The sequence below is a fragment of the Esox lucius genome, chromosome 17 (assembly GCF_011004845.1).
Source record: "Esox lucius isolate fEsoLuc1 chromosome 17, fEsoLuc1.pri, whole genome shotgun sequence".
In the NCBI taxonomy this organism is placed as follows: domain Eukaryota; kingdom Metazoa; phylum Chordata; class Actinopteri; order Esociformes; family Esocidae; genus Esox; species Esox lucius.
The window spans coordinates 37,834,202-37,861,716 of record NC_047585.1 but is presented as its reverse complement, the minus strand read 5'-3'; the positions used below and the strand labels follow the sequence as shown (position 1 = coordinate 37,861,716).

Below are 27,515 nucleotides of genomic sequence, written 5' to 3'. Positions count from 1 at the left end.
ACTCGTTTGGGAACTGTGGAGACCAATTGTTGTAGTTGTGACAGTGAAATGTATTCCCATTTTTGCTTGATATAGGATTTCTGGTGCTCAACAAATCATAGCTGCTGGATAGTTTTTTTCTGTATAGGGCAATGTGTATTTCATATCCACTGAGTTACATTGTGACCAATGGTATGGGTGGAGTAAAATGCCAGCAACAATTGCCAATACACAGTGCCCATCGATTGTTTTGCATATAATCACGCTATTGTCTCCTGAACATTTCACACAATACATTGCTACACTGCTGCGTATAGAATATTTTTTTCTTTAAAAATGTACACGTACAGCCTTTTATATTGTTTTGCATTGGGGCCTAAAGAGGGTGTGAAATATATTGTGTTGCTAGATGTCGCACAACACTCCCCATGATTACACAGGTTTTCTTACTCTACACACTCTCCTGAACATTTCCTACATCGCTTTCTCTGTGGAATATTCAATAGTTTATGAGCTACTATGCGATAAGTATTACATATCAAGTCATTGGCATTGTCTGAATGTTGCCCCTGGAACGTGTTTTAATAACCACTTTTTATTGAAATTACTCTTAAATGTGTTCAAATATGAATTGTCGCCAAAGTTTTGAGAGGTACATTTTCTTAAACAATTAATAAATTCAATTTATATCAGTTTTGAAGTAATTCGTTGGCCTCCATAATATTGAAATTGTCCCAATTTTCGAGACCCGGAAGTGTTTTTTCAGTGTTGCTGAAAAAAAAAAAAGGACGCTGATGTTTTCCCTGACCTGCTGGCAGAAAAAAATGTATGCAGACAGATTTCCAGGTTTTTATAGCGTCGTGAAAATTGAACACTATACGCATTGAGCTATCCTTTTCATAAAATCCATGCAACAGAAATCAAAGGCTACTGATGTCCCGGTTGGTACTTTTGTCACCTATTATGGTAAACTATTGCCGCTAGCATAGTTGACTTTTTAGAGCTCAGTAATGCTCGCTCTCGCTAGCCATTTGAAAAGTTCCATGAAGCTTAATCGAGGCACTGAGAAACAATGTATAATATAGTGTACACTAATGTTTCAGCAATGGTTTGATCTACTATTGGGTTAGAGGAATGTACTTGTATCTAACATGTGCCTATTCTTTTTCCGTTTTTCAAATCACCCTCCTTTGGGTTTTAAAGGTAGGCCTGTCTGTTGTTTCAAATGGGATTGCACTGATTTATCGGGGAGGCACACTCTCTACCTTTCCATTTCGTACGGCCCGGAAAGTCAGGGAATCATGGCAAACGAATCAGAGCCCGGATTTTACAGTTTCGGGAACATCGCATCTGGGATACTGACTCACGTGTTGTGTATTGTCTTCACTCTGTTTGTCACGGTGCTGGCAAAGCCTGGAACAAGTGAGCGACTAAAACCCAATTTCCCGATATTAATATTTTCTGTTAGGTGCTGAAACGACCTAAACCTTTTGCTTTGATCTGTTTTTCAGGTTTGTTTTCTTGGCACCCTTTCCTGATGACTCTGGCAGTAAGTTGACACAACTTGTGCATAATAATCGGCAGTTGCAAATTAATGTCACAGAAATGACAAAACATTTAATTAATGTTTTCCTCAACCACTCTCAGATCACTGCTCCTCGCAGTTCTTTTTATTTTGTTCTGACATCCCCCTGCCACTCCTTCCCTCTCAGTTTTCCCTCTTCATGACGGAGGCCGTGCTCGTGTTCTCTCCCCACTGCTCCCCCATATGGAAGCTTTCCCATAAGACCAAGGGGCGTGTCCACTGGATCCTGCAGTGCCTCTGTGCCAGCAGTGGCACCCTGGGCCTGGTGTCCATCATCTACAACAAGCACGTGAGCGGCAAGCCCCACTTCACCTCATGGCACGGCCAGGTGGGCCTGGGGACGGCGTGTGTTGTCGGGATGCAGTGTCTGGCGGCATTGCCCCTCCTTTACCACTCTCTGGCCAAGGGCTGGTCCCTGGCTCGACTGAAACGCTACCACGCGGTGTCCGGCCTTGTCACCTACCTGCTTGGCAGTGCCAGTCTGCTCCTGGGCATGTGCTCAGCGTGGTTCACCGGCACAGTGGGAGGTCAGGCTTGGTACCTGTTTGCCCTGTGCCCCGTGTTCAGCACTCTGGTTGTCATGAGCCAAGTGTCTAATACCTACATGGCTAAGAAACGCCTGGTGTCCTAACTAGGCCTGGCCTGGCATCCAACTCTAAGATGAGACGACAACCATGCAGGCTGCCTTAGAGTAACGGTGCCCTTAAGTACATTATTGCAGTTTTTTCCATCCCGTTCGCTGCTGAGTTCTAGTTGGCATTTCTACACGGAAGATCGAAGTTCTTTGTGACAATTTTGAATATTTTGCCTTGAGCTGTGAGGTCACTTTTGGGGTCCAGGTTTTGTATCTGAGAAACAAGGAGATTAAAGCCAGTTATTTGTCTAAAACTCAGAAATAACTGATATGTTAATATTGTACAATGATGTTGGATGCATGCATGGAACTCCTTAAGGAGCTCATTTACTTTAATTTGCATTGCCTTTTGTTTGAACAAACCAATCCAACTGGTTTCTTATCCAAATGTGATTCACTTGTCTCCTCAAATGGCCTCAAAACCAGAGGACCAACCATCTGATAACATTCTGCTACTTTTTGACATTAAATGCCAGCTAAATAAGTTGTATTAACTGATGAGGCATGTGGACTGACTGCAATGAAGTTTCAGAAAGCTGTGCAGTAACTCCCTGTCCTTCAGTACTAATTTAATTTGCACATTTGCAGTTTCATTACCAAATCATACAGCTGTTATAGTGGGCTTTCCAAAGAGTCCAGTTTAAGAGTTGAACCCATTACTGGTCACTATTGTCTTATGAATATTTTAATGCAATATTAATAAAATTACATTTTGCATATTGGTATTTATCCATTTGTAAATATATTTACAGTTGGGTTATTTAACAGACACTTATATTCAGTGTCCTTAAGGAAGGTTTAGGTAACGTTTTCCTTACTGGATCAACGTTCTAAACACTAGGCCCGTGTTTCCTCAGTGTTCAGGCCGGTGTGTGGGGGTGAACACTTGCATCTAAATTATGATCTACAAAGAATTACTTTTAATTTACTTGATTACAGGTTAAAAGCATAATGTTGCATCCCTTAATTTCTGCTCTAGACATCGAAGTTCTCACTTGTGACTTTAGTTGGGTAATGTAATTGGGGTTTGGGATGTGCCCACAAAATAATGGGGGAGATTTAAGTGAATAGATTTAGGATCCACTGCACCATGCTATATATGTAACACCCCCATCCCCCAATTAAAAACACTGATGGAAACATAGAAAGCTCATAAAAACGACAGTGCAATTATACACAGTTGAAATGAAGTAATAAATAACGCAAGAGAAGTGTTTTATTCACTGTTAAAATAACATTAAAGAAGTAACACAGTCATTTTCTGCTCTCTATGCTGGATACACGGGGAAACTGCCCATATCTCTCCGTCTGATCCACTGCCCTCTCGGTCCGCACCACTGACCTGCTCTTTCAAGGACTCTGGTAAAAAGATCAATGTGGACAAACAGGTCATAAAAAAAACAAAACAAAAAAAACAGGTAGAATGTACAATAGAACAAAAAAGACAACACATGAATTGTTTTCCATCATTATAAATAAATAATTTTGGTAAATTCATACATTGAAATAAACGACCAACTAGTAGAGGTGAGCTAGCATTACCAAGATGTTATAAAAGAACATTGTTACTTAAAAAAATAAAATATAGCATACTGATCATGTTCTTGTGGTGACACTTATAAGCACAGTAGAACAGTTGTGATCTGGGAGGATGGGGCTTCCTCTGGGGAAATAATTACCTCTTAAAAGGACTGGGATGATGGGCTGAATTATTTAATGGAAAAGACCACACAGTTACAAAACAGTAAAGGTTTACAAGCTGAGGTGGAGAAAAAAAAAACATCATGATGGACTAGAAACGGGATGTAAGGAAACTGACAAGTCAGACAGCAGCGTTGCAGGTGGGCATGTGGTGGAGAGAACTTCGTCAGAGGTTTATGTTAGGTTTGTGGTGGAGAGAACTTCGTCAGAGGTTTATGTTAGGTTTGTGGTGGAGAGAACTTCGTCAGAGGTTTATGTTAGGTTTGTGGTGGAGAGAACTTCGTCAGACGTTTATGTTAGGTTTGTGGGGTGTGGTGGAGAGAAGGTTGTGAGAGGTGTACGGTAGACCAACAAGAGGTAAAACAAAATAACTGATCAGAAAAAGAAAATGATATCTGGTAATCCTCCGGGCTAGCCGTAGCCTAACTCCATAGTTCCATGTTAAACGTTAGATTTATTTCCGGTGGAGAGAAGCAAACTTGAGGCCGGAGCCATTCCACTCAGTGATTTGGAGATGACAATACAGACGCAGAAATGTAGTCGACCAATCACAGAGAACACACAGACCTGTACAGACAGAGAAGTCCCACAGCACCGTGGAGCTACAGAGATACTCTACTGAGAGAAGCTACTTAGACCATGCTGTCGGAGATACAACCATCTGAGACTGGCAACTTCTTTGTGCATCTTGCTTCCAACTGGGTAAGGCCATCTATCCATCCATACCCTCTACATGCCTGGTTGGCTCATCTATGCCAGAGAAGGCAGTAGTTCTGGTGGGTTACAGAAATCCCTTTTAAACTGCGTCACTGGAGCTCTATGGTTGTGTTGGCTTTTTAAACGCGTACACCCTATTGGATTAAACAGAATGCTATTGGATTAAACAGAAGGCCCCCATGAATGGGATACTGCCAGGGCCTGCATTCAGAAAGGGTAGGTCAGAGTGCTGATCTAGGACCAGTTTAGCCTTTTAGATCACAATGAATATGATTATATACAGGAACAGCTGATTCTAGATCAGCACAGCTACTCTGTGACCAGGTTTTATGAACTTGATGAATATATGACACATAGCCTGTCGAGCGAAATTATCAGATGTCTTTTCAGCAACTTGTGCTCAAATGGGGATCCGTTCATCTATAGTGTAACAGTCTTAGTGTTTTGTGAGGCCTACCTCTGATCCAGACTTATACAAGGGTCGTTTAGCATCAGAAAGCTGCACATTTAAGGCCCCAGAACAGAGCGAGTGGAGGCTACCTCTGGACTGGACACCAACTAGTCTGAAAGCCCCTAACTCTGGAGTAGTTCTGACGTTGTTCAAAAGGGGATAGGGTGTACTAAAGGAACTAAAAACTAAGACTCAAGAAGACCCCTTAGTGTAATTTAAGGCTAAAAAGAACAAATGCCAACATGTCTGAACCCACCCACATCACCGCCGTGTGTTATCAAAAGGCTGACATGAATGTACATTCATTTGAGCATTACAGAAATAAAAATAAACTAAAATGGCCGCCTGGGCAACTGAGTTGAGGGTGTTACCGTTGTGGTTATCAAGACAACTTGATCATATGAACACTAACTGCCACCCTTTCCCTTCACCTCAACCCTCGCCCAGATTGATGGCCCGTGTATATAAACAACAAATGAGTATGACCACCATTTACAAAATATTAACTAGATCAGTTCGGGAACATTATTAGAATCAAAACACCCAGGCCACATATATCGTCTTGTCATCCTTTCCGTCAGGAGGATGCTACAATGCCTATCAAACAGCTAATGACTCTAAAATCACTTTTTATTTATTCACGCCAACGGCCCAACGGATGATCACACGGGTCCTTTGGTTCAGAGCAGATCGTGGGGCCTGATTGGCCTCTGTGATCGCAGGGGTAAAGTAAGTGCACGGCCAAGCCTTGACAGAAGATATAGCTGTAGAGGCAGTGCTCGGAAGCCCCACGTTCAACTGGTCCCCTTCAAAAAAAAAAAAAAAGAAAAAGAATTGCTCCATAGTCTCGGGTGCACAGGGTCAGCAGCCTCAGGGACTCAGACACATCTTTAGTAAGATATTCAGCATAAGGATTTTCTTACTTTGTCTTGTTGAGCAAATTGAGGTACAACTTATTGTCTCAATCATCCGTCCGTGGGTTTGTAAAAGTTGTGGGCGAGAGGCTACGAAGGCTAGCCGTGTTTGAGTGCGGGGTTGGGTGGGGGGGTGGGGGGTGTCGTCTGTAATCCCCTCTGGGTCTAAGAATGCTCGTTGGTTCATTGCCCCGTCACCTCGATGACGTCATCGTCCGAGCTGCTGCCACCGTTCTCTGCGGCCGCGTGTTGGGGTTCGGGACGGCCTAGGGACCCAAGGAGGCTGGAGGGTGAAGAGGGGAAGTGGGAGAGGAAGCTGGAGCTCCCGCCAGAGCTGGCCGGGCCTTCTCCCAGGGGGCTGGGGTACATCCTGGGCTCAGGCACGCTGTAGCTCATGGGGAAACCCGGAGACAGCAAACCAGCCACACTGGGGTTCATCAGGTAGGGGGGCAGGCTGGAGGAGGAGGTGGAGGCAGAGGACACGGGCATGGTGGTGCTGGTGTTGGAGTAAGAGGTGGAGGACAACGGAGAGGAGGAGGTCGTGGAGTAGGAGGGGAGGTGTCCGTTGTTGCCTATGGCCGAGGAGGCGTGACTGAGGAGGTCAGTCCCTGCTGAGGGGAACATGGTCTGCAGGTCCCCTAGAGTCTGTCCTGTTGACTGGAGGAAAGGGGACGAGGAGCTGCCTCCCATCAGCAGCGGGTGGCTCATGTGTCCCCCACGGCCCCCGAGGGCCCCAAGCAGAGCCTGGTTCAGGGGAGGGAAACTGAGCCTTCCACCGCTGAGGGGGAGGCCCGGGAACCTAGCTGCAGACGAGCTGCGTTTGGCCCCCGCCTGTTTGTGTCCACGGCTCTCGGAGGCGGCGGCAGCCATCTTGCGCTTGGAGCCTCTCAGGAGAGCCTCGCTGATGCTCATGCCGATATCCTCTCTGAGCTGCCGGCTGAGGTCTGACTCTGTACTCTGATTGTACTGCTGCATTCTGCTCCCTCCCACGCCGCCCCGCTGAGCCATCATGCTACTCGTGTCCGACGGCGACTGTAGCTCGTGGCCCATGGCGACGGCGTCCGCGGTGACAGCGTAGCGGCTAAGCTCTCGGAGGATCTCGGGGCTCTCAGGGGTGGAAGGTCGGGAGGTTCCGTCAGGGGTCAACCGCTGGCCCTCTGCAGGGGATGTACAGCCGTTACCGATGGCGTGGAGCAGGGAACTCTGGGAAACTGACAATAAAGGGTCAAATAAATTATTTATTTTGTCAAACATAGGAACAACTAGAGCTACGGTGGGGTCTCACTATGGTGGGGGTGGGGTCTCACTATGGTGGGGGTGGGGTCTAACTACGGTGGGGGTGGGGTCTCACTACGGTGGGGGTGGGGTCTCACTACGGTGGGGGTGGGGTCTCACTACGGTGGGGGTGGGGTCTCACTACGGTGGGGGTGGGGTCTCACTATGGTGGGGTCTCACTACGGTGGTGTCACTAATGTCGTATCGCTGTGGCAGACAAATCATTGGAGACTTCTAGACCGCTCGATCATATATCGGTTTCCGGGTCATAGAAAATTAAAAATCTAGGATTTAATTGTCATGACTGACAAAACCGTTCTGATTGAATGTAAAGTACTACTATGATTTACCTCTGTTAGTAGCAGAGCCTCCCTGCACTGATCTGCTGAGCTTCCCGGAGCGGATGGCAAAAATCCTACCATCATTGGTTCGGATGTAAGTACCTGAGAGCAAATGAAATGTGGTCACATGCAGTGTGTAGAGTGATGTAAAACAGTAAAATCCAAGTCTTTCCTCTCATTACATCAGCCAACAAAAGAATAAAAAAAAAACATCCAGCAAAATTAGGTAAAGCAAGGCAGCTCTTTAGTCAAACAGGTTAAACAAAGTACTGAAAATAGGGTGAAAATCTTTATAATAATTGTTCATTAATTAAATACATTTGTATTTCAGAAATGTGTAATTTTATTGACGTATGATATATTCTGCATTAAGGAAAACTACAATATTACTTATTATTTTTTTTGTCTTCAGTTGGTGCCAGTACACCCATAGGGCTCACACACTTGGACATGACTGTACACACAGGTCGTGTTCTTGTTACCTTTTGACCCTTTGATCACGTGGATGCTCTCTCCTGCACCAATTCGGGCCTGGACATCTGTGGTGCTGTTGGCTCCTGGGATCACTATATCTGAGGAGGTGAAAACAGGTAAAAACTGAACCACGGCAGCCTCCTGAACGACACCCTGTTCCCAATGAGGCCTGGTCACAAGTAGTAAAAGGTGCACTATTTGGGGAACAGGGTCCCATTTTGGGATATCTCCTGATCCTACTCAGAACTCCCTGTCAATAACACACTTCCACCGCATAAGGCAGAAGCTGCTGAAGCCCATCAATGTCTACCAGCACCAATTAAAACAAGATGCGCGCCCCCCCCCCCTCCCTCCCCCCCCGCAGGGAAACGTTTCGTACCGGTTGTGGTGACGACTCTCTGGACGTAGACGCCGGCCTTCTGCAGGTAGTTCACCGGGAAACTGAGCCCCGAGCTGGAGCCCGCCATGCCCATGCCCGCCATGCGGGGCATCATGGGTATGGGAGTGGACTGGACGGGCCGGACGCTGGCCACCGGCTTCTCATCACCCCGGGCTATGGGACGCCTGGAGGATTCGACACACGATCGCTCCGTTACTACATAGCCTGGTGTGGGACGGTCTTTCCGGATAGATCTAGACCTAGTGGAGTCTGGAGGCTACCAGAGGATGGCATGTTGGGCTAAAAATGTCCAGTTGGTGTACTGGTTCTGGATACCTTGGGACGGTGCCCCCCCCCCCCCCCCCACACACACACACACACACACACACACACACTTAAGGAAGACCTGGAGATCTAGGAAGTGGGTCAGAGCTGTTGGGGGGAGAGGATCTGTCCGTCCCCCTGTCAAGAGAGTGACAACGCCAACCCCAACAGGACAGGACATCACTCACCAATTGCGCTGGTTGAAGGCTGGGATGTTGGTGAGGGCCTGGTCGCTGGTTGGGTAGTAGTGGGCGTAGGAGGGCCGAGAGTATGGGACGGAGGCCCGCTTCTCATCCTCATAGCTCTTCTTTGCAGCTCTCTTCTCTGCTTTAGTCAGCTTGGACTCTTTCCGGTCCACCAGCAAAGACTCATGATGGAAGGGTTCCTCGTGGGGTTAGAGCAGAGGGCTGTAAGTAGGGGTGGTGTTGCCAAACAGTGTGTGTGTGTGTGTGTGTGTGTGTGTGTGTCTTTGTACCACAGTGACTGGTGATGTTACGGAGTGTGTCTGCGTGGTACCTTAGTGATGAGGTGGGGGTAAAGCTGACAGGCTTGACTGATAACGGTCTCCATCTCTTCTTGGGGTTGGATGGGGGCTTTGGCCGGGTCCGGCTCTTCCTCGGCAAAGTGCAACAGGGACTCCACCTCCTTGCGGGTGAACGTCAGTACGGGGTTCAGGTCATCCACCACGCGGTCTGGACACAACCAATCGCATTTCAAAAGTGGCAAAATGATTAAAGGACAACATACATTTAGGAGAATGTTATCAATATTAGGGTAAAGCATGAACAGAAAATTAAATAAAGGGAACTACTTAATGCAAATCCATTTTGACACTTATACACTGGGGGTGGGTATCGCCACAGATTTCCCGAATCGATTCAAATCAGATTCACAAGCTCCTGATTCGATTACATTTCAGATTTGATATCAATTAGGTTAGGGATATTTCAGTTACAATTCCAGTTTTGCTTGGATATAAGAGGTTCTCAGAGAACTTATGTTGTAAATTGAACCCTCAAATATTTTTTATAATGCACCAGGTTAATGCTTACATTAAAGTCATTTTTACATGACCAGCATGACTGTCACTGACAACTGACTTTGGATCCGACATTTCTGCGTAGACCTATCTGGGTGATGTCTTGTAAAATGGTTTATTTTAGTAAGTACTTTCAGAAAAGGTACTAGTACAATACAGTGCAACTAGTAAATTTTTTAGGCTCTTATTTTCAAACTGTTCTGGGTATTTTGTACAAAACATTCACTGCGGTACTGAATAGTTTTTCACGCCAGAAAAGAATCACTTGTATATTACAGTGGCGAGGGACAATGTAATGTGCCTGAATTTATAACACAATCCCTTTCCAAAGGTAATGCGCACAAGCAGATTAACAACAATAATAACATCAAAATAGGATTTTCTTATGTGTTTGAGTTAAATGAACAGTTTTGTTTTATTTTATAAACTACTGACAACATTACTCCCAAATTCCAAATAGAAATATTGTCATTTAGAGTATTTATTTGTAGAAAATAACAACTGGTCAAAATAACCAAAAAAAGATGCACTGTTTTCAGACCTTAAATAAAGAAAACAAATTCATATACATTTTTCAACAACAAAATACTAATATTTTTACAGAAATCAATATTTGGTGGAATAACCCTGATTTTTAAATCACAGCTTTCATGCGTCTTGGCATGGTCTCCCCCAGTCTGTCACATTGCTGTTGGGTGACTTTATGCCACTCCTGGCACAAAAATTCAAGTAGCTCTGCTTTGTTTTATGGCTGGTGAATATCCATCTTCCTCTTGATCAAATTCCAGAGGTTTTCAATGGGGTTCAGGTCTGTAGATTGGGCTGGCCATGACAGGGTCTTGACCTGGTGGTCCTCCATCCAGAACCTTGATTGACCTGGCTGTGTGGCATGGAGCATTGTCCTGCTGCAAAAAACTATTCTCAGATTTGGGGAACATTGTCAGAGCAGAAGGAAGCAGGTGTTCTTCCAGGATAACCTTGTACTTGGCTTGATTCATGCATCCTTCACAAAGGTCTTGTGGTCTTCTGCAAACTTCAGCGTGGCTCTTCTTTCCTTCTCATAGATATAAGAGCTTTTTTCTAGCTTTGCACAACTTCAGCCCTGAACCTAGGAGCCTGTTTCGAACCGTGCACTTCATCCAGCTGCTGTTTGACATTCTCTTTGTATGTCACGTGATGTCATCCTACGGTTGTTGAGTGACATTCGAACAAGTTGACGTCATCTCGGTCAGTGGACAGTCTTTTTCGGCCTCTGCCAGTCTGTAGCTTTGTTGTCATCAATGTCAGTTGCTTGACCTTGTTCTTATGAACCGCCATCTTTGACATTTTAAGGATTGAAGCAACCTGACGCTCACTATATCCCTCTGCCAGTAAGCCAGAATTGAACTCTTCTTTTCCTCACTCAAAGCTTTTCTTTTCAACTCCTTTGTCATGCTGAATAGTTATTTTTTCATTCAAATTACCTATGAGGTACTACTGTTTTTGCCATCCAGCTGGTCCTATTGCAAGAGGATAGTGATGACCACAGTAGTGGTTTTTATACCTTTACTTGATAAATTAGATTTGGTTCAGGTAATCACCTAATCAGTACCTCATTAAGTAAAATGAGGTGTGCCTGTGTTGGAATTTAACAGACACTGGAATGCAATGGCTGCCACACATGTAGAGATTCTAATAAAAAATCAGTTGAAGCCGATTATTGCTATCGAGTTGTGACAGTTAGCCTAGCTACCTTTGGTTAATTGCGTCTCAGACGATGGGTAGGCTAGCTTCTTTACATCAGGTCAACACCAACGTGTGCGTGCACAGACACAGCCAGTTACGTTTCTCTGACCTCACTCGCTAGTTTAATTCTCCGAACATCGGGTGCAGGATGTTGCTCCGCTCTGACGCTCGTGCGATATTTAACTGCGTGAATGTAAACTGTGCTCAGCTTGGTAAAAAGAAAAATCGTATTTCATAAAAATATTAAGTTTTTCTGTGGCGGCGCATCACAATTTAGCATCTTTTTTTAACAAATATGACACGAAAGCAAAAATATATATAATTCTTTCAATACCGTTTTTGTCTGAATTCCGTGTTCATGCATCCACTTGAAAAGGCATATATTAAAAGATTGATTTAGAGATTTTATGACTCGATATCAGATCACTCAAACAAAGATCGATTTTAATTGGAGAATCGATTATTTTAACCCAGCCTTATTATTCAACACTCTAGAACAATTTGGCCAGTAACAGTTCATCATTATTGTGCTTATTTTATCGGCCAAAAAATGTATCCCCCTTTACACCATCACACCCCCCCACACCCTTAACACCCCCCCCACACCCTTAACACCCCCCCCACACCCTTAACACCCCCCCCCCTCACACCCGTAACACGCCCCCACATCCTCAACACGCCCCCACATCCTTAACACGCCCCCACATCCTTAACACCCCCCACATCCTTAACACCCCCCCACATCCTTAACACCCCCACAGCCTTAACACCCCATCCTTATCCCTAACCTTCCCTTACCAGACATGCCCTGTTTGGAGACTTGTCGGTCATAGATCTTCTTCTCCAGAGTGAAGTCACAGACCAGTCGGTAGATGTGGCAGCGTTTCCTCTGGCCGTAGCGGTACACTCTACACACCGCCTGAGCATCGTGACATGGGTTCCATGACGCGTCAAACACCACCACCCGATTGGCCCCGATCAGGTTAACCCCCAAGCAGCCCGCCCTGTAAGACCCAAAACATGGCCTTTAATTAACACAGACTACAAGCAGGGCTTTAATTAACACAGACTACAAGCAGGGCTTTAATTAACACTGACTACAAGCAGGGCTTTTATTAACACTGACTACAAGCAGGGCTTTTATTAACACTGACTACAAGCAGGGCTTTTATTAACACTGACTACAAGCAGGGCTTTAATTAACACGGACTACAAGCAGGGCTTTAATTAACACGGACTACAAGCAGGGCTTTAATTAACACGGACTACAAGCAGGGCTTTAATTAACACGGACTACAAGCAGGGCTTTAATTAACACGGACTACAAGCAGGGCTTGTACAACATGGTCGGTATCAACATGCACGCATAAGTAAACGGTTGAGTCTAAGTATGTGGCATGGCGATATATGCAATCATGTGAATCACTACGTGAGCCAGTCAAAAACATTAACACAGAGACAGAATTACTTGAAAGGACGTGGGCCATCAGAAGACCCACTGGAGCCTGTCTTTGTCTCTATACAGACACCTACCGTGTTGACAGGAGGAAGACCCATGCAGTGGTATTCTCTGGGTTGTTGAACTGGTTGATGAGTCTCTCCCTCTCCGAAGCTGATGTACTCCCATCCAACCCTGGACATCGACAGACGAGCCGAACATTCAGCACATTAGCATCCCAGATCAATCCTGTACCCGGTAAACCCACTGACTGTGTGTAGCTGAGGGGTCCTGTCTGTAGCGATTACGGCGATAACGACTCACTGTAATAGTTGAGGTTGCGAACCCAGGTCTGGCCTTGGTTTTCGGGGTTTACTCGACAAGCTGGCATGGGCCGCCTGGACAGGAAGTCTTCAATGACCGTCAGGGTGGACAAGCTCTGACTGTCACACAAATGAAACAAATGACGCTAGCCAGCTAGAACCATATAGAGACTTGTCAGTGTAAAGAAAAGAACAAACTGGCCAGTCTTGACAAGTTTCCAGTAAAGTGTGAAATGGAGGTGGTAGGCAGCGTTTGGTGGGAATAAAGTATTTTATGTCAGAAGTAAAAAGAACAGGTCCAACCTGAAGACCAGAATCTTGTCTCCTCTGTTCACGCTCTCGTCGATCAGGTAGAAGAGCAGCACCATCTTGGCAGAGTTCTCCAGAAGGCCCGTCTGGTAGTTGCTCATGATGTCCTTGGCCTGGAGACACAGAAGAACAAGGAACAGGATGGTAGGTGGTTAAAGTAGGCAGTGGTCTACGGTTTTACAACAACTTCACAAATGCAGTACAGTGTCAATATTATATCTTTTTCACAACACTGACATAGTTTAACTAGGGTTGCATGCTGTCTGGTTTAACCAGGGTTGCATTCATGAGTTGGGATCGTAGCAAAACTCTTTAAAGATGAACAACAAGTCTTTCCTATTGAACAGACTCTGTGTAGGTGAGTCTCCAAAGTTCTTGCCTATCTGCATCCTAGTAAATACGAGTCAGTTATCTAGCCGGTCCCCATCCAGCCTGTAGGTGGAGAGGTTATCTAGCCGGTCCCCATCCAGCCTGTAGGTGGAGAGGTTATCTAGCCGGTCCCCATCCAGCCTGTAGGTGGAGAGGTTATCTAGCCGGTCCCCATCCAGCCTGTAGGTGGAGAGGTTATCTAGCCGGTCCCCATCCAGCCTGTAGGTGGAGAGGTTATCTAGCCGGTCCCCATCCAGCCTGTAGGTGGAGAGGTTATCTAGCCGGTCCCCATCCAGCCTGTAGGTGGAAAGGTTATCTAGCCGGTCCCCATTCAGCCTGTAGGTGGAGAGGTTATCTGACAGGTGGAGGTGTTGCGGTGTTACGTACCCATTCGTAGGTAATGACCTGATTGGCCCTCTCTTGGATGGGGTTAAGCGGCGGCAGGGCGGTGTTGACCCGACTGTTGGCCGAGTCGGACACTTTGCCCTTCAGGCCGCGGGGGTTGGAGGCCGCCGTGATGTCGTCCAGGTCCAGGTCCTGCTCATTGGCCAGATTCTCCTTCTGGAGGGTCTCGTACAGAACGTCGGGGTGGTTCCAGATCTACAAACAGGAGCGCACGCACCGTTAGTGAACGGACCTCCGACAGCTTGGCCATCGGCCCGATCGCCTAGCAGACACTCACCTTGCAGCAGACGCAGAAGGCCTTGAGTGGGTTGAGGCCCAGCCAGCCGCTGTTGCCCGCCTCTCTGAAGCGGTTCATGAACTCCGTGTAGAGGGCCCTCTGGATGGGCGACAGGCGAACCATGATCACATGCTCCTCCTTGGAGGGCAGCTGGTCCCTCAGCACGTCGTGACCCCGCCTGGGACGAGGACAACAGACAGAGCAGGACGTTATCAGACCCGGAGGGGGGGGGCACCCATGCGCTCGAAGCATTGAGGCGCTTCGCGCACTCGCTTGCCGTGACAAAACGAGGGGATTTCGGCTGGGTCAGGGGACGGGTCCGTGTCATTGTGAACACAGTGTGGGCTGACTCATCGGGACTGATCCGCTTCGTGGCTCACCTCTGGACGAAGCCCTCCAGCAGGCTGTGGAGGACGTGGCTTCGGTACCTCATCAACCTGGCGTCCTGTGGCGTGCTGTCCACACACTGCCCGTTCAGGATGGGCCTCTCGAACATGTTGCTGAACTCCTGCCTGGTACCCAGGAAGTCGGGCCGGACAAAGTCCACCATGCACCAGTACTCAATCAGGTTGTTCTGGAGGGGGTAGCCCGTGAGCACCACGCGCCGCCTGGACCTGATGTTCTTCAGGGCCTGAGAGGTGCTGGCGTGGCAGTTCTTGATGCGGTGACCCTCGTCACAGATCACCACATCTGGGCCAGGCCTGGCAAGGGCCTTCTCGATCCCTGGATGAGGATAGGTGTGTGTGTGTGTGTGTGGGAGGATAGGAGAGAGTGTAAAACACCAGTTGAGAATGTTTGTGAAAGGATTGTGTTGCTCTTCAGAGACCCCCTGTGGCCTTTGTTAAAACCACGTTTATTTTATTATGTATATTGTCTTAGTTGGTTGGGAATCGAACCAACAACCATGAAGTTGTGAGCTCCATGCTTTACCAACTGAGCTAGACCCTTTGACCCCTGACCTTTCATGAGCTCCTGCTGCCTGTCCTCTTCGTCCAGGTCAATGATGACGGGCCCCTGGGGCTTCTTGGACTTCCTCTTCCTGCCCGTAACAAAGCTCTTCTTCAGGGACAACAGGCGGTACATCTCATACCCCATCAGGAGCACGCCTCCGTCACGGGACCACTCCTCCACCACCTTAGCACGGGCCACTGTGGTTCTGTAGGGAGCACACACACATCAGCACTGCTACACACACCCACCAGCACTGCTACACACACACACACACACACACACACACACACACACACACACACACACACACACACACACACGAGCACTGCTACACACACACACACACACACACACACACACACACACACCAGCACTGCTACACACACACACATCAGCACTGCTACACACACCAGCACTGCCACACACACACACACACACACACACACACACACACACACACACACACACACACGAGCACTGCTACACACACACACACACACACACACACACCAGCACTGCTACACACACACACACCAGCACTGCTACACACACACACACACCAGCACTGCTACACACACACACACACACACACACACACACACACACACGAGCACTGCTACACACACACACACACACACACACACAAGCACTGCAACACACACACACAAACGAGCACTGCTACACACACACACCAGCACTGCTACACACACACACACACACACACACACTGCTACACACACACACACACACACTGCTACACACACACACACACGAGCACTGCTACACACACACACACACGAGCACTGCTACACACACACGAGCACTGCTACACACACACGAGCACTGCTACACACACACACACACTGCTACACACACACACACACACACTGCTACACACACACACACACGAGCACTGCTACACACACACACACACGAGCACTGCTACACACACACGAGCACTGCTACACACACACGAGCACTGCTACACACACACGAGCACTGCTATACACACACACACACACACACACACACACACACCAGCACTGCTATACACACACACACACACACACACACACCAGCACTGCTATACACACACACACACACACACACCAGCACTGCTATACACACAGACACACACACACCAGCACTGCTATACACACACACACACACACACCAGCACTGCTATACACACACACACACACCAGCACTGATACACACACCAACACATCAGTACTGCGTATTTTCACGGCCAGAGTGGCGTTACATACTTGTGCTCATCGTTGAGGATGTGGACTTTGAAGGTGCGTCCGGTGACCACGTCAGGGTCATTGTCTGGGGGCAGGGAGTCTTGGGCCGGGAGCCAGAGGTTAAACTCCGCCAGCCAGTTCTGAAGCGTGTTCACCTGGGGTGGGAGAGATAAAGACAGATGCATGCAGAACGCTGTGCCGACAAACCAATCTCCTCTCTGGGGGCGGGGGGGCGTACTTACAGGGACGATGGCGAGGACGGTGTGGGCCCCAGTGTGTCTCAGCAGGATGTCTATGAAGGAGATGACCTGCAGGGTCTTGCCCAGCCCCATGCTGTGGGCCAGGATGCAGCCGAAACCACTGCTGCTCCTATAGCGTTCCAGAGACTCCACCAGGTTATCGTAGAGGAACCGGATCCCACCCACCTGGGAAGCAACAAAAACAGGTCGTCATGTTCACCAGCCTGTCTTGGCGGGGGGGGGGGGGGGGGGGGGGGGGGGGGGGGTCGTGGCGGTGTGTCGGTCCGCTGGGGCACCTGGTGTGGTTTGACGGCACGGGCAAGCTGAGGGGCGAGGTACAGGTCCACCTCCTCCGTGGGGTGGTTGATGTTGACCAGGACTCGTCCCTGCGCGTCCGGCTGGTTCAGCAAGTCGTTGATGTGGGCCCCGCTGCTCTCGTCCGTGGCCCCGGTACCCTCGTCCTCTTCGTCGTAGGCCGACTCGCTGTTGACCTGCAGCGTATCTTCGTCCCCGGAGCTCAGCTCGATTACATCTGGGTACCGGAACGATTTAGATGGGAGTTATTGTACACAAATGAGAAAATAAAACGGTATGTACAGTTAGGTCTGGAAATATTTGGACACTGACACAAAACGAAACAACAACTTTCAGCTTTAATTCAAGGGGTTGAACAAAAACATTTAATGAAACGTTTAGGGATTGCAACTATTTTCATACACAGTCCCCTTATTTCAGGGGCTCAAATGTAATTGGACACAAATAAAACGTTAATTATTAATACATAATCGAGAATCCTTTGCAGGCAATGACTGCTTGAAGTCTGGAAGGCATGGGCATCACCAAACGCTGGGTTTCCTGCTTTGTGATGCTCTGCCAGGCCTTTACTGCAGCCGTCTTCAGTTGTTTGTTTCAGCAAGTGAAATGCATGCATGAGATCAGGTGATTGACTGGGCCATTGCAGAACAATCCACTTCTTTGCCTTAAAAAACTCCTGGGTTGCTTTCGCAGTATGTTTTGGGTCACTGTCTATCTGTAAATTGAAGTGCCGATCAATCAACTTCGCTGAATTTGGCCTACAATATATCCCTATACACTTCAGAACTCATCTGGCTGCTTCTGTCACTTCATCAATAAACACTAGTGACCCTTGTGGTGAGAACACTATTTGCTCTTGTGAGGTCTTCTCTTTATGGTAGACTGGGATAATAATATGCCTACCTCCTGGTGAGTGTTCTTCACTTGGCTGGATGTTGTGAAGGAGTTTTTCTCTACCATGGAAAGGATCCTACGATCATCCACCACTGTTGCCTTCTGTGGACGTCCAGGCCTTTTTGTGTTGCAGAGCTCACCAGTGTGTTCTTTTTATTCTCAAAATGTACCAAACTGTTGATTTGGCCACTCCTAATGTTTCTGCTATTTCTCTGATGGATTTTCTTTTGCAGCCTGAGGATGGCCTGTTTCACTTGCATTGAAAGCTTCTTTGAGAGCTTCTGGGTTCACAGCAACAGCTCCCAAATATGAATGCCACACCTGGAATCAACTCCAGACCTTTTATCTGTTTAATTGACGAAGAAATGACGAAGGAATAGCCCACACCTGTCCATTAAACAGCTTTTGGGTCAATTGTCCAATTACTTTTGGTCCCTTGAAAAACAGGGGGCTACATATTAAAAAGCTTTAAGTCCTTAACACTTCCTCCAATTTTGATGTGAATACCCTCAAATTAAAGATGAGAAACTGCACTTTAAGCCCATATTCATTATGTAACTGTATATTATATATAATCAGAGGTGTCAAAAGTACAAAGTAAAAGTACTCAACTGGGTTCGGCTGTGTTCACCAGTTTTGGGAAGTTCCTAAAGAAGGGTTAAATGACCAACAGAGTTCATAACTCATCAGTGTCCTTAATTGATAATTTACACTCTTCCTTTTTATTTAAATTGATCACTAGTTAGTTTTGAACTCCCTTTACCTGGTTGTTTAGATCTTAATTAGATACTTCCCAAAAGTGGTGAACACAGCCAAACCCAGTTGAGTACTTTTACTTTGTACTTTTGACACCTCTGTATATAATGTATACTTGAATATTTTTTGGTAAACAGCCAAAACTTGCCAGTGTCCAATTATTTCCGGACCTAACTGTATCTCACAGCGTCCTGGAGGAGTCATTGACGCACTCGTCTATGCAGATCTGATTTATCGCAGTGACATTTCTAGATTTTGGATTAAGGTCCTGCTACAATATCTCAGTGGGGTTTAGGACTGGGTCGGCCAAAATGAGGTGTGGCTGTTTAAAAAGGGATTCAAACACCTGACCCTAATAATCCCTTTCAATGGGCTGAATTAACTAGGGGGCCAAAACATTTCCCCCACCAAAAAGTCACACCAGAGCACAAGAAACAAATGAAGCAAGCAACTAACTTTGTTGTATTTTATTTTCCTCTCATACGGTCTTAACAAACAAGAAGAAAACAGGGAGAAAACGTTTTCCAATGGAAATGAATGTTAGTTTATTTAGCTTTCCTCACCGTCTCTGACAGCAGGCTTGAGAGCGGGCTTGGTGGGGGGGAGGGCTGGTGGCTTGATCTCTTCCTCCTCCTCCTCTTCCTCCTCCCCACTGCTGTCACTGCTGTCCAGGCAGATGATGTCCTGCCTGGCCAGGAACGCAGCCTCTAACGACCCCTGACCCTGTAAGTCCTCGTCCCCGGGCCTCACCGTCGGAACGTCACCTGGAGGAGATGGGGACACCCACAGACATCAGCCAGACAGTCAGAGACCAAAACACTGACAGACAGGCTGGGGAGGGAGGTCACCTGCAGGAGGTGCCTCTATGACCGGCTGGGCAGAGAATTCCTTCCTCTGCTGCTCCAGACGCCTCAGCCTTTCCAACTCCTCCTGCTGGGCTGCCTTGGTCACCGCCTCCATCTGGTGCTCCTTCAGCAGCTTCCTGTAAGGGGACAGAGTTGGATGAGTGTAGAGAAGGAGGAGAGAGAGATGGGTTAGAGGAGGAACAGGGGATGGGTTAGAGGAGGAACAGGGGATGGGTTAGAAGAGGAACAGGGGATGGGTTAGAAGAGGAACAGGGGATGGATGAAGGAGATGAGGAGTGGAGAATGGGTTCAGAGGAGAGGAGGATGGGTTGGAGGTGAGGAGTGAAGGAGAGGAGGAGTGTGGGATGGGTTTGAGGAGAGGAGGATGTAAAAGAGAAGGGGCCATGTGAAGGCTGTGTCTTACCTGATGTTCTTCCTCATGTGTGCTGGTTTAGAGGGTTTAACAGGCTTAGGGTCCTTGGACTTGGGGTCCTTAGGCTTCTTCTTCTTGCCGGGAGAGGGTTTGTCTTGGCTGGGGCTCTCAGGGTGGGACGAAGGGGTTTTGGTCTTTGAAGACTTGGAGGCCCTTGGTTTCTTATTTTTGCCTTCAGGGGTCTTGTCCTTTCTGGGGCTCTCCGGGCGGGAGGGAGGCTGGGAGCTGGGGCCAGACGGGGGCTGGGAGCGAGACGCAGGCCTGGAGGGGGGCTGAGACGGGGGCTCAGAGGGTGAGGTAGCGGAGGGGGAGTCCCTCCCTCCCTGGGTCTCCGTCTCTGTACTGCCCTGGCCACTCTCTGGCCGCTCTGAGGGAGACGGCAGCAGGACATTATAAATCAGACAGGGAATAAAGGGAGTCAAACAAGCCCTCAGGGTTCCAGAAAGGAAAATGCATTGTTGACACTGGTCTGTCCTCTCTAACCTGTTGGTTACACTGGTCTGTCCTCTCTAACCTGTTGGTTACACTGGTCTGTCCTCTCTAACCTGTTGGTTACACTGGTCTGTCCTCTCTAACCTGTTGGTTACACTGGTCTGTCCTCTCTAACCTGTTGGTTACACTGGTCTGTCCTCTCTAACCTGTTGGTTACACTGGTCTGTCCTCTCTAACCTGTTGGTTACACTGGTCTGTCCTCTCTAACCTGTTGGTTACACTGGTCTGTCCTCTCTAACCTGTTGGTTACACTGGTCTGTCCTCTCTAACCTGTTGGTTACACTGGTCTGTCCTCTCTAACCTGTTGGTTACACTGGTCTGTCCTCTCTAACCTGTTGGTTACACTGGTCTGTCCTCTCTAACCTGTTGGTTACACTGGTCTGTCCTCTCTAACCTGTTGGTTACACTGGTCTGTCCTCTCTAACCTGTTGGTTACACTGGTCTGTCCTCTCTAACCTGTTGGTTACACTGGTCTGTCCTCTCTAACCTGTTGGTTACACTGGTCTGTCCTCTCTAACGTGTTGGTTACACTGGTCTGTCCTCTCTAACCTGTTGGTTACACTGGTCTGTCCTCTCTAACCTGTTGTCTATACTGGTATGCCTGTAACAGTGTGGGCCACGTGACATGGCAGTTCCTCAGACAAGTTCATGACAAATGGCATCCTATTCCCTGTGTACTGCATTGCTTTAGGGGCCACAGGAACACAGACAGTGAATAACTGATTGGTTGACTACATTAGCGGAATCTTTGTCTTTAGCACATTTCTTAGCACCTGGCTGTTTCTCAGCCATAGTGATGTGACGTTGTCACTAGCAACAAGAAGAACTGAGAATATAGCAGTTGAGCACGATGCACAGAAAGTCTCTCAATTGGTTCCCTGTGATGGGATGTGCTAGTTCTGGAACTCTGATAAAAAGAGTCAAGGGGTTTGGTGGAGGATTTTGAGCGCTCATGTTTTCTGGACACTGCTGTTGGCTTTGTGTATCATGACCTTTAATATGGCTCACATGCTCTGCACCCCTTTGATGGATCAGGAAATGAAATGGCTACTCATCTTTCCAATAGACATCTCAACAACATTGCTGCTTATCCAAGCGTTGAATAGGAGGGCAACAACCATTACTGTGGTGAAGCATTGATGAAAAACATTTATAGTATCCTTTAAAATATCGATATATAGAGAAGAAATCTTTGCTAATCTTTTGCATTTGAAGTATGACTTCTTTTTAAAGGAGACTCTCCTTATTCATTCTCATTGTTTCTTTTAAGGCTTTTATTCAAATGCAAATCAGCAGCAGACAGTTGAAGTAACAACACAGAGGTGAATGGTGGAGGTGGGTATTGAACCCAGGAATCCATCACTGAGGCACATATTTGCATGGAGTGACAGGACTTTAACCACTGGTTCAATGCTCCAACCTGACATTTACAGTTAGTCATTTAGCAAAGAGTGTTATACTATACTGTGACTCCCAGTTAGAATATACATATTCAGATGGGACAGCCACACAACTCAGTAGTGGTAAGTGGATTCTGCTCAGCGAAGTAGCCATCAGCAAGGGCTGTGGTCGAAGGAAGACAATACATAATAAACACAGCAAGCCTTAGTCCCTGAAGGCAATAAAGGGGCAATGGTGGAGTTCTTCTAAATTACAAGTTCACCAATGATATCTCAGTGTTTGAAAGCACTATCACCAGCCATGTGTGCGAAATGGGTGAAAATGAAAGGTGATTCTACTCCTAAAAACAAAATCCTGAACAGTGGTGACTGTGATACATTAAGAGACTAATTGAAGTGAATTAGACTTACTTCTAGAATGTAGTCTTCTGTTCTGACCCGGTTCACCTGCACCAGTCACTACACTTAGCCAAATTCTAATGACCAGTTTCATTATGGATATTCACATTTGCAGTATTATATTGCCTAAATAAAGATTCTGACAACACTATCTTGACAACGTTACGGTCTTAGTATTATTATTCCACTGTCGTTTTTTTTTTTTTTTTTACATTATCCACTACTTATTACAGTTCTTATCACATGTTTGCCAGCACTGTTGAGGAAGTTTCATAATCCAAGCTTTTAATTGCCCATAACGCTGTTACTGTGTAATGACAAACATAACTGCAAACTTTGACTGTGAAGAACCAGTATTCAGTTGTAAGCACTTCAACAAAGACCCTGCCACTCACCAACGGCGTCGTCTTCATCATCCCTGTCGTTGTCAACCTCCTCATCATCATCATCCTCTTCAATGTCCTCATCCTCGTCCTCCTCCTCTTCAAGTTCTTCTTCCTCGCTGTTAACGCTGGGGTCCAGGTCGCTTCCTGAGATCGCCTCTTCAGACATGGCGTCCCACAGAGCTCAGAGAGCATTACCTACACATGTTCACTGGGGATACCTGCAGTCAGAGAGCCCACAGAACACCCGGTCAGCCACGGGTCAAAACAACTAAGGCCACATGTTACCCTGGCCGTTAAAAAAACAACATCTCAAGGTAAAGAATATGTGAGTAAGCTCGGCCGGGTGGGGTTTGATGGAACGGGTTAAGCGGGCAGGACGCAAACTGGGTAACGGAAATATGAATTTTTAAATATGTTTGATGTTCCGGCCAATTCAGAGTGGTTGCCATTCTACATTTCTGAATGACCACAGTCTTACTGAAAACACAGTGGCTGCTCAGAGCAGATACACACAAGACGGATCGTTCCATTTCCATGGCACAATATTGCTAGATTCACAAGCGAAGGAAAAGTCTTTATTGTTCATTTTTTAAAGGTTAAGCAGGTATATTTTCCTTATACGATGGTGCTCATTCATAGCTGTGGGGCACACAATCATGTTGACAGTACAAATGTGCATGGGAAACCAAAGGAAGCATGGTTACGTAAACGCCCATCAGCAATAAATAAATGGATAAACGCTCATTTGCATGATCTTTGACAGGGACGTGCCCAGGAAGTCAGAATCTGTCATTGCGGTGAGCAGTTGTAGGTTTCTAAAGCTGACATTCTGAAAGAGCCAGAAACAGGAACGGTAGCTTGTGTTTGTTTGTGTTGTAAAATATGTGTGACAGTGTCTCTGAGCAATGTGTGCGAGCGAGAGCGGGAGGCGGCAGGAGTGCGAGCGAGCTGGCCAATTACATAAGAGCTCAGTTACATAACCGGCAATAGCCACTCCGACTGTGCCTTCCCTCGTACAGCAGGATTTATAGGATAACCCAATACACAGAGAACACAGGCTCTCTCACCTCACTGACGTCACCTACAGCCCGGCGACGGGCCTTCCCTTCTACAGTGGCGATACCAGAAAATGATCAGTACAGACAGACCTAGTGATTTATTCAGGACATTTGAATGACAACGACAAGCACGCAGAGACGTTTGAGCTAGAGGAATGTGTGGTTTTAAACGCAGTAAATCCACTGGCGTCGGTTACTAACTGGACCACTTAAAGCTATGACATTTGCTGTCGGGGTAGCGATTTCATGGGGGAAATCAAAAACTGATACAAACAAATGTTACATCTTGGGACAGAGGACAGTTACACCTGGTTAGGTGACGAGCTGTCTAGTGGAGTAAAGCAATTCAAAAAGGAAAGTCACAAACTAGAGGCTCTGATGAGATAATTTCCTCCCCCATTTTCTATAGACATGCCGACTTCATCGGGGTGTCACGTCAAACGCTGCAGGTTAGATGATTAAATCTGGTTTCATAAGACACACTGAGCCGTTTGTAATTGTGATCAAAATTGTTATTGGTACATTTAACCCAAAAAAACCACATAACTGCATTGGAGCCTCTGCTTTGCAGCTTTCGCTTTCCTGTAGCAAACTAATGTCACCACAGATACGACGTGTTTTTTCTTCCTCATCACACAGTTCTAGTTCCTTTCCATGGTCACATGACCGTGCCATCAGTGTCAACGCCTCTGGCCCCTTCATTCATGTCCTGCGGTGGGCAGTCGCACACTCCCTGCCGTGCATTTAACAACAATGGAAACTCCTTCCAGGCAAAGCTGTGAAAAACCAATCCTATGCTTTTCGAACCATGATGGGGGAGATCCTTTGGAGGAGGGGCAAAGCCAGAGAGACATCTCCCTCTCCAGACCCCCCGAAGCCTAATGCTGCTGTCCGGCTGATATCTGATGCACTGATGTGATGTATCATTTCTGCGCGTGGTTGTTGAGCACAATATGTTTAGGCCATTGGTGCAGAGGTCTAAGCCACTGTCTCCACTGCACATGCACTGCTGCAGTGCCAGTTCGAATCTGCTCTTTCAGCAAAAGAAAATAAATAAACTCTCTTTCTCCACTGCCCAATTAAGCCAAAAGGGCTAGAAAAGATATACCTTAAAAATATAAGTATTGCTATTGATTAGCATAACATATGCACCGCAGATTAATTGCAAACAGCATACTGCTATCTAGATAACTGGGCGATATCTGATAAGAAATACAGCCCAAAACAACATTTAAAAACCCTACTACATTTAATAAAACAATACTCCAAATCAAGCATCTTCACTGTCAGTTAGCCCTAGATTGTGTGAGCATAAAACCATCAGAATGAAGATTGGATAAAAACATCTTTGGGCCCAGAATGAGGCGGGAGAATTCTGAAAGAAACCTGCTAGATCAAAAAAAAAAAAAGAAAAAAGGTTGTGTTAATAGCTGTTGCGTTTTTTTCATCTTCGATAGGTTACCGAGGCTGTAAATACAAAGCAACTCTGACAGCAGGATCACAGATCCAGGATGTGATCCCTCATGTTCATTCACTTCATCATCTAAAGGTCAAAACTGATCCACAGCCATAGATCAGCACTCCAGCCCTACAATGCTTGGTGACATTCAGTCCCGCAGCTGACGGTGAGGCCACCGGAGCTGAAATACTGTTCAGAAAGTGTCAAACCTGACTGAAGCAGCTGCAGCATTTAACACGGTCAGAATAACTGATCAGTGAATGCTCCTCTCAAATCCAATGAACATTCCGATCCTTTGTGATTGGTTCCCATTGTGAACAAAGTTTCAGATAATAATCACAAAGTGTCGAGAGATTTTCATGAATACAATCTCCAGAATCACATTTTTACACACTCAAATGCAGCGGCTTATGAAATAGTGTAGGACCACCACATTGAGTACAACGTACTATAGACGCCTACTCCACCTCAATCTGCAAGCTACAGTTTGTGATCACAAGAAAGGTCAATATCAATAAAACCCTGTATGTCCTTAAATTCTGTTGACAATACAATGTGTCAAACGTTCAATCCTATCACCCAGTGAAGGAATTGCATCTTGACAATGATAATTCAGTCTTAGTTACATGTATATTTAAGAAAAACTTAAACATTGTTGATATTTTAGCAGACATTGGAAAATACATAACTGAAGGATCTGAACTTAAGAAATTGCTTGTAAACAGAAATCATGAGTGTTACAAAAAATATTCTCAAGAACATCTAGATGCCATCGTCATTAACCTGTCACTTTCTCTATTGCACCCCCCAACACACACACAATATTGAGAATCCTATATAAAATGCACGAGATTATAACCATCTCAGATCAGTAGGTAGATAGCAATGTTAACTTAAAATCACAAACAGGTAACTAGAATGTGGCCTAATTACTTAACAGATGTAGCCAAGTTGACTGGCTTACTTGTTATTTCCTACCCTTGGCACACTACTCCAACGCCGTTATCTGCTAACGAAGATCATCATAACAAACAAGTAGATACTGGTATTAGCAAGCAATCGTTAATCATATACCGAGATTTAAATAAAATAGTTACAGTAATTAAATGCTAATATCGGCGTAAACATTGCTACGAAAAGCTAACGTTAGCACTAGCAAGCTATATAGTCCATTCATAGATAGAGTAATTACAGCAAGCAAGCTACCTTCCTGTAGTAACTGTCTGGCTAAGTTAGCAACCTATACATATATAGCTACAATACGGTAGCTAGTAAATAACGCTTACTATGTTACTTTTCCTCAATGAGTTAGCAAGCTAACGTTCAACGCACCAGTTCCACAAACATTAACAAACAAGTTCTAAATAGCGACTGCACAAACACAAATGTTAGCTAGCTAGCTAATTCGTGCGTGATTGAGCATCTACCTAGCTAGGTTGATGTTGGTGAGCTAGCGTTACGTTAGCATACAATCATCGCTGTTTCAGGCAAGGTCTATTGTCCAGAGGATGGCAATTCTAGAAAGCCTCTTATGACACATTTTTATTCTGAAACACAAATCAAGTTCGAATCAAAAAGCTTCCAAGTTGTACTTACATTGTTCATTCCCTTAGGAAATCTTAGTGATGATTTGTTTATGATTAATCAATTTTTTATAAACAGTGTTTTTTTTTTAAAATAAATCCTCCTAACAGTTTTTTCAAGGGTATCAGTAACAATGGTCCCCTGCACCATGGAAAAAAACACACAACAACTTAGTTCCGAGGCACACTCGAATACCCAAAACGCTGTTCAAAAGCAGCCCAAAACTGCAATCTGCAAAGGCACAAAATATCATTTTTTTAATGTAATGTAACTATTAACAAAAATTTAAGTAGTTAATGTTAATTGCATATGAGTTAGTGTTCAGGTTTTTTTAAATATACACAAATATACAACACGACAAAGTACGTAATGGCGCCATCTGTCGAAATAGTCTTGAA

The 27,515-nt window shown here is 46.1% G+C and overlaps 2 protein-coding genes across 4 annotated transcripts; one reads left to right on the top strand and one right to left on the bottom strand.

Annotated features, from left to right (window-relative positions):
• Nucleotides 1–761: 761 nt before the first annotated feature.
• Nucleotides 762–3,599, top strand: LOC105028119 (cytochrome b561 domain-containing protein 2). Of its 2 annotated transcripts, none has more exons than XM_010900640.5 (4): nt 762–920; nt 1,183–1,401; nt 1,491–1,528; nt 1,692–3,599. In XM_010900640.5, the coding sequence occupies exons 2-4, from the start codon at nt 1,281–1,283 to the stop codon at nt 2,193–2,195; spliced, it is 663 nt and encodes a 220-aa protein (XP_010898942.1). In that variant the 5' UTR covers nt 762–920; nt 1,183–1,280; the 3' UTR covers nt 2,196–3,599. The 2 variants fall into 2 exon arrangements, with proteins under 2 accessions (XP_010898942.1, XP_010898941.2); XM_010900639.5 differs by having other exon boundaries at nt 762–945.
• On the bottom strand, nt 3,397–27,243 carry rad54l2 (RAD54 like 2). 2 transcript variants are annotated; one of them, XR_003777240.2, is made up of 23 exons: nt 27,130–27,243; nt 23,026–23,234; nt 20,331–20,706; nt 19,910–20,043; nt 19,625–19,825; nt 17,393–17,628; nt 17,100–17,282; nt 16,879–17,012; nt 15,619–15,815; nt 15,040–15,382; nt 14,660–14,837; nt 14,365–14,577; nt 13,603–13,721; nt 13,301–13,419; nt 13,072–13,171; nt 12,337–12,542; nt 9,291–9,466; nt 8,963–9,159; nt 8,451–8,635; nt 8,080–8,169; nt 7,607–7,699; nt 5,991–7,192; nt 3,397–5,873 (listed from the first exon to the last, which is right to left on the bottom strand). XR_003777240.2 is itself a non-coding variant. In XM_029113921.2 (22 exons), the coding sequence occupies exons 2-22, from the start codon at nt 23,180–23,182 to the stop codon at nt 6,165–6,167; spliced, it is 4,665 nt and encodes a 1,554-aa protein (XP_028969754.2). In that variant the 5' UTR covers nt 23,183–23,234; nt 27,130–27,243; the 3' UTR covers nt 3,397–6,164. The 2 variants fall into 2 exon arrangements, 1 of the variants encoding a protein (XP_028969754.2); XM_029113921.2 differs by having other exon boundaries at nt 3,397–7,192.
• Nucleotides 27,244–27,515: the final 272 nt, after the last annotated feature.

What these genes read in the sequence shown, in the direction of transcription:
- LOC105028119 (XM_010900639.5), top strand. Translation starts at nt 888, where the DNA reads ATGCAACAGAAATCAAAGGCTACTGATGTCCCGGTTGGTACTTTTGTC. An exon ending in TACTTTTGTCACCTATTATG is followed by an intron (nt 946 to 1,182) that starts GTAAACTATTGC and finishes TGGGTTTTAAAG; the next exon opens with GTAGGCCTGTCTGTTGTTTC. An exon ending in GCTGGCAAAGCCTGGAACAA is followed by an intron (nt 1,402 to 1,490) that starts GTGAGCGACTAA and finishes TCTGTTTTTCAG; the next exon opens with GTTTGTTTTCTTGGCACCCT.
- rad54l2 (XM_029113921.2), bottom strand. Translation starts at nt 23,182, where the DNA reads ATGTCTGAAGAGGCGATCTCAGGAAGCGACCTGGACCCCAGCGTTAAC. An exon ending in GACAAGATTCTGGTCTTCAG is followed by an intron (nt 13,420 to 13,602) that starts GTTGGACCTGTT and finishes TTTGTGTGACAG; the next exon opens with TCAGAGCTTGTCCACCCTGA. An exon ending in GTCTTCCTCCTGTCAACACG is followed by an intron (nt 12,543 to 13,071) that starts GTAGGTGTCTGT and finishes TGGGTCTTACAG; the next exon opens with GGCGGGCTGCTTGGGGGTTA.